This window comes from Pomacea canaliculata, linkage group LG1, assembly GCF_003073045.1.
Source record: "Pomacea canaliculata isolate SZHN2017 linkage group LG1, ASM307304v1, whole genome shotgun sequence".
Lineage (NCBI taxonomy): Eukaryota > Metazoa > Mollusca > Gastropoda > Architaenioglossa > Ampullariidae > Pomacea > Pomacea canaliculata.
In genome coordinates, this window is record NC_037590.1 from 20,262,981 (window position 1) to 20,269,631 (window position 6,651).

General features: G+C 36.5%; 1 protein-coding gene across 1 annotated transcript; it reads left to right on the plus strand.

The window, feature by feature from the left end:
* The first annotated feature begins 351 nt into the window (after window positions 1-351).
* On the plus strand, window positions 352-6,650 carry LOC112575498 (cytochrome P450 3A24-like). Its single transcript, XM_025257409.1, has 14 exons — window positions 352-532; window positions 776-872; window positions 1,056-1,108; window positions 1,337-1,433; window positions 1,692-1,811; window positions 2,426-2,514; window positions 3,250-3,404; window positions 3,559-3,689; window positions 3,956-4,028; window positions 4,850-5,007; window positions 5,287-5,375; window positions 5,622-5,759; window positions 6,058-6,211; window positions 6,449-6,650. The coding sequence occupies exons 1-14, from the start codon at window positions 459-461 to the stop codon at window positions 6,542-6,544; spliced, it is 1,524 nt and encodes a 507-aa protein (XP_025113194.1). The 5' UTR covers window positions 352-458; the 3' UTR covers window positions 6,545-6,650.
* Window position 6,651: the final 1 nt, after the last annotated feature.

Consider the following 6,651-nt stretch of genomic DNA (forward strand, 5'->3'; position numbering starts at 1 on the left):
ACACTGTCCTTCCAATGTCATTCACCGCAAATCTCAACTGAACTTTTCACCCTGTTCTAAGTTTAGATATTGCGCTGAAGACTTAGATGTTTTGTCCCGGGTAAAGATGTGTTTTATCTTTATTTCTCTTTTCTCTTCTGTGTCTCTCTTTCTCTATAAGTCGTTAATATCGTAATATCGTATTCGTACGATTGTCTTGAACTAGTGTTAGTTTCTGACATCATTTGCCTCCCTCCCCTTGTTCATACGGTGTATTGAAAGTGCGGACAACTAAAGTGCACATGACATCTTCTATTTAAATACACATGACATCTTCTATTTAAACACACATGACATCTTCTATTAAGGACCAGGGTCAGAACATTTCGTCCAAGCGATCGCACAGCTGTATTGGCAGTGGTAGTGATAGTGGCAAGGCTTAGAATTCTTCAGAAATCAGTCTGCATCCGGAGACTAGGATGGACTTTCTGTCATTTATTGACCTATCTACATCCTTTGTACTGGTCCTGTTAGCAAGCTTCTTGTTTTACCTGTGAGTATCGAAGTATTAATGTTGAAATTTTACCTTATTACACTAAATGGACAAAACAAATTAAGAGAGATTAAGAGTAGTAGCAAGGCAATACTCTTGTGCACATTATTTTGTCAGGTATGGGACGAGGGAAACTTTTTTTGTGCTAATTATTTTCTACAAATGAAAACAGACCCAACAGATTGTTTAGAATAGTGAAAACAAATTCTCAACATGGACCAATGTATCTGTGGACTGTCTCAGATACGGAATTTGGCCCTACGGAGTGTGGAAGTCTCTGGGTGTTGATGGACCCAAACCTTCACCTTTCATTGGCAACTACTATCAGATGGTTACAGAGGTAAAGCTAACTAGTGAATATGTTAGCTGGCTTTATTCTCTAATTCCCTGTCTTTAATTGTGATAATTGTGTGAGTATGCCACGTTTGTGTTTAGTAACATGACATATGGAGTGATAAGGCGCACTTTGTGTCGTTATTAAATAAATTGTCTCCTTCAAAGCTATATTTTTAACATTTTCCAGGGAGCCGAACAATTTGTTCAGAAATGGTCGAAGAAATATGGTCGCACATTTGGGTACGTTTTAAAGACCAGTTCTTACTGGTTTTTTCGTTGAAACATAAACTATTGAAGAAAGTTTTGTTTTATTCTGACCATATATTTCTTAGAGATACTTTGCACATCTACCTCCTGTTATTATTTACTCTCGTTACTGATGAAGGTTTCCTCTTTTTACCTGTCGCTGTGTTAAACGTTAGTATTTTGCTTTAAATGTTTTTGTAGCGAAATACATTTGTATTTCAGCATGTATTCTGGGCGCGTGCCACTGCTAGTAACCACCGATCTAGACATTCTAAAACAAGTTCTTGTCAAAGATTTCAACAAGTTTACAAACCGATTTGTGAGTATAAAAAGTGAAAGTTTATTAAAGTCATACAGTGCCATTTAAATTTGAAATAAAAAAAATTAAATGTTACTTACCGCTGCAAATAATCTTCCCTTGGGAGTACGTGTACAAGAGACATCATTCAAACAGAAATATTGTAATCACACTTAGAAATTCAGTGTGTTTGCAAATAAAATAGGTATACAAAGCATGGACAATATATATATATATGCCTTATTTAACTTATGCTTTCGTGACTTTTTAAACTTTCAGGAAAAGATGGAGATTGCACCACAGGAAATTCGTTCGATGTTGCCCTTTACTGCCGGCGCACAATGGAAAAGAATTCGACACATACTAACACCTACCTTTAGTACGGGAAAGTTGAAGCAGGTGAGCTCATCATTTGTCAAGTCAGGTGCAAAGTAAGTTGGCTAAAGAGTTTGTCTTTGTGCGACGGGTGCATTAGATTATCATTTCTTTCCATATTTGTTTACTTCCGAGCTTTCTTGCGTTTTTTAAAACTTGTGTGTATTTAGTAATTTAGTATCACTTCTTTGTAAGTGTAGTCTCTTGGAAGCTGTTGATGTGAGAGACAGGCTTGCTTGAATTGATATTTATATTTAAAAAGAGGGGATGGCTGTGTGGTTGTGATGAGTCCACGGTATCTACTAAAGTATGACTGTCTTCATATTTTTTCACTCTTTATTTAAATCAAATATTTTAAGAAAGTTAGTAACAGTAACAGAGAGCGTAAATATTTTTGTATTTTAAATTCAAGATGTTTATGTTTACGTTCTTGACATCTTTAATAATACTGATGCTTATTTTTTGAAATTGTAATTTATCTGCTCTACTGTAACTCTACTTCAAGTGCACTCTCCTGTAAAATATTTAAGACGAACTGGAACTGAAATATTACCTTTACTGCTTATATATTTAAGAAAATATATGTTCTATTATTTATATTTTATTATCTATATGTATGTAACTCGTTATTTTTACAGATGGAACACTATATTCAACGCTGCTGTATCCAGCTGACGAACAACATAGAGGAGACTATTCGGAGAGGTGAAAAGATAGATGTCAAAAGGTGAGAATTTTATCCGATTACAGTTCAAAGTCTTCAATTCCCACTTTCGTGAGGAAATGATACTATTTTTTGTGGTTCCCGTTCACTTAATCCCCAGACACTTCATCCCCAACGCTTCATCCTTAAAATGAAATTTTAACTATAAAAATTATAAAGCCGGCGAAAAATTTAACTGAAATTCAAATAATTATCTTCATATAAACATCACAATAAGTTTTACAATTAAAATAAATATTGAAATACATTAATAATATTAAATCATGCTATTAACTTCAACGTCATTTGAACCTCTACAACATTAGTTAAAGTATTTTAATTGTAAAACTTATTGTGATGTTTATATGAAAATAATTATTTGAATTTCAATTAAATTTTTCGCTGGCTTCATAATTTTTATAGTTAAAATTTCATTTTAAGGATGAAGCGTTGGGGATGAAGTGTCTGGGGATGAAGTGTCTGGGGATTAAGTGTCTGGACACCATTTTTTGTGTAAAATCTTGGCATTTCTTTTAAAGCATCAAAGACCCAGTTGTTTGAAGCGGAAGATCGCTATCGAAGAAGTGTAAATCAAGTGTACTTACTTTCACTTACTAACATTGCCAAAACTTGTCAATTATTTGTAGAGCGGCGAGTACTCAGTTCCTCCTGATTTCGACACCTTGCATTGTGCCTATTGTAACCTGTGTTACACACCTGTGTTACACACCTGAGAAACCGTTTCCTTTTGTTTTCCAGAGTTTATGGTGGCTACGCCATGGACGTGATCGCGGGCACGGCGTTTGGTGTGGAAGTGAATTCTCAGAAAGACCTCGACCATCCATTCGTCAGAGATGCAGGGACATTTTTGACAGACATCCTCTACATAGGGAGTTATTTGCTCTTACTTTCAAGTAAGAAAAATGACTCTTGTTTTCAATAACTGGGTCTTATGATGATTTAATAAAGAGAGCTAACCCAGGAACACATCCTAAGAGCTACAACCAAGAATGAGTTTGTATTATTATTGTATTTTCATTGTTAATTTACTGTTATAAATTTTTTCAGAGGCCGTTCCAGTTCTGGTTCCGTTTATAAATTTTCTGGTTAAACATTTCTTTCAACCAAGAGGATACAAGTCATTCATAAGAAACGTTCAGCGCATTAAAGAAGAAAGACAACTGGAGGAAAATAGAAATGTATGTATTGGACAACAGTGACACGTGTGTTTGTGTATATGTTTGTCTGCGTACGTAGGTAGCTAAAGCTCAAACACACACCTACATCTAGCGAGCATTGAAAGTATCCAATTCTCTTCTACACACACATGCGCGCTAGCATAAATCAAAAAAACTTCAAGGTGTGACACGTTTAATGAACAGAGAAAGCATCAGTAGAATTTTATTACAAAATAATATATAGGATTTCAAATATTTTCACAAATAATATATTTTTTGCTGCACAGAAGAAACCCGACTTTCTCCAGTTAATGATGAGCTGCGAAGAAAACCAAAGTCCAAACAAAGATCGAATGAATGGTAAAGCTTTTTGTCTTTATGACTGAAACATCAAATTAAGTAACGGAGAGAGAAAGAGGGCGAATATATAAACATGAATATGTAAACAGGGCTTCTGCTTACGCAAAAAATTGCGTACAGTACGCATTAAAAGTTCGGAGGACCCCTTCAATTTTCGTCAATGGGGTCCCCTGGTACCCCTTCAAATTTGGGCGAAGAACAGATACAAAATTGGGTAAGTGTAGTGTCTGACATCGTAGCCCAATCTATTGTTGTCGTCTGCTACAAGGTGAGAATTACTTTCCTTGCACTGAGTTTTATTCCCCTACCGGGAAGAGTTCCATTAACCTATTTCCAAGATGTCGTTGACAGCGGGGTTAAAATCATCGTCTCAGAAACGGAAAGAAAGTGAGCACCCCAAGTACAGTGAGCATAAGCTCATCACAGATGCTTGCACAGACATCATGGCACAGAAATCTCGCAGTTTCTGACTAGACATTACAGTGCTTTGTTTGCCTGAAAGGCAGTTGAACAAAGTATGTTGATTTGTTGGTTTTTTTTCAACTTTGTAAAGGGACCCCCTTAGAGTTAGCGTGGGACCCCTTGGAAATCTGAAGAAGGGGTCCCTGGAACCCCAAAGAATTTAGCCTTAGCAGAAGCCCTGAGTAAACATGAAATAACCACTCAATTTAAATTAATTATAAATAAAACATTAAAGCATTCAACTGTATCTCGGTCGGACACATCATTTATGTACACATGTTTTTAAAATGTGTATTAAAATATAGGATTTAGTTATAACTGTAACTCATAAAGAATATGCCGACCATCTGTCATTGCAGTTTTGTCAAGTGTTGAAGTCATCGCACAAGCATCAGTTTTTTTCTTCGCTGGCTACGAATCAACAGCATCCACCCTGCAGTTCATGGCCTACCTCCTGGCGCTGCACCCGGAGGTACAGGAGAAGATTGTGAGGGAAATCAAGGAACAGCTTGGCGATGTGAGTTTTTTTGTTTGTTGTTGTTTTGTTTCATTGTTGAATTTTTGCTATTACCATTGACTTCACCTCTTGTTCATGTTATACACACTTGTCATGTCTACCGTTTATGTCTGTAGCACCCATCATGATGTTTACGGTACCACGAAAAGTAGAAAATGAAGCAAAAATCATCCACTTGAAAGAAGAGAGATGAAATGTAGTTTAACATATAAGAGAAATCTTGGATTTGACTAAGAAAAAAAGCCATTGTAGTCATAAATGGATTCTATGTTTAATCAGGAGATACCTGATCACGATGGGATTTTGAAGTTGAAATACCTGGACAGCGTCATCCACGAGACATTGAGGATGTATCCTTCCTTCTACTTGTAAGTGTAATTGTTTGGTAACAGACAGACGCAGAAGACGAGTAAAATGTTGGCATGATGTTATGTTTTAATTATCTTCACTCATAGAGTCAATTTTGTTTCACAATTTACACAAAGACGTCTAATCTACTTTGTAGATATGAATTAAGGAATATTTTGATAATATTGTCAGTACTGTGCACGACTCAACTGTCCATACCTTATTGGCTATAAAACTCTTACTCATAATGATCTGAATTTTTATAGCACTGACAGGATCGCATCTGAAGAGGTCACTATCAAAGGTGTTACAATCCCTAAGGGAGCTGGAGTTATTATTCCTATCGCCAACGTGATGAGAGACCCGGAGTACTTCCCTGACCCTGACAACTTCATACCTGAGCGGTGAGCGATACGAGGTTAATACAAAGACTTAATAAAAATTATAATGAAACACAGTACAAGGAATAGAATAAGAATATAGGTTTGTAAACAATCCATTCAGATATGGTAAGCATTAAAAACACACACCAACACGTACAGACACACACACACACACACACACGCACGCTACAAAAACTGAGAATTTTATTTTGAATGTTAGTATAGTGTTTATTTCCAGACACTCATAGGCGTATTTTGTTGTCTACACACACAAACAAGAATACCTCTATGTGATGAGGAGTGAAAACATTTTTCACAGGTTTTACGAAGGCAGCGTCGATCCCATCTCCTTCTTGGCATTTGGGTATGGTCCTCGTCTGTGTCTTGGCATGCGTCTGTCTCTGCTGGAGGTGAAGATGGCCATGGTGCACGTGCTGAGGAGAGTGAAGTTTTTGAAGACAGACGACCTACAGGTGAGATAACAAACCACCACCAGGCATCTTTTGTACACAGTCAACGCCATAAAAGTGACTTAAAAAAAATAAAGAAATAATATTTTGAAAGATAAAGCTTACAGAGTAGATCTACATACATCAGAAAGATAAACACATGGCAAAATAAAATTGTAAGTTTTGAAAATAGCAGACTTCAAATAATAAGAAAAAAAGATATGAGGTAACTCTATTTCTGGGTTTTGTACGTGTTTACAGGAAAGTCTGAAGATGAAGCCTGGCTATGTTCTGACCATTCCAGACCGAGTGATTGCCATCAAAGCTGTCATGCGAGACGTAGCTGCCACAGGTTAGACACAGTCAAGGACCCAGCAAGGAAACACAATGCAACAGATACTGACTTTTAGAAGTATTTCTCCTAGCCTCTAACACGGTAATAACAGCTAGGAAACCACCAACAC

Bases quoted from the DNA above. Each gene is read 5' to 3' on its own strand.
- LOC112575498 (XM_025257409.1), top strand. From the start codon at position 459: ATGGACTTTCTGTCATTTATTGACCTATCTACATCCTTTGTACTGGTC. The intron at 1,109-1,336 runs GTACGTTTTAAA...TTTGTATTTCAG, and splicing joins AAATATGGTCGCACATTTGG to CATGTATTCTGGGCGCGTGC. The intron at 3,690-3,955 runs GTATGTATTGGA...TTTGCTGCACAG, and splicing joins AACTGGAGGAAAATAGAAAT to AAGAAACCCGACTTTCTCCA.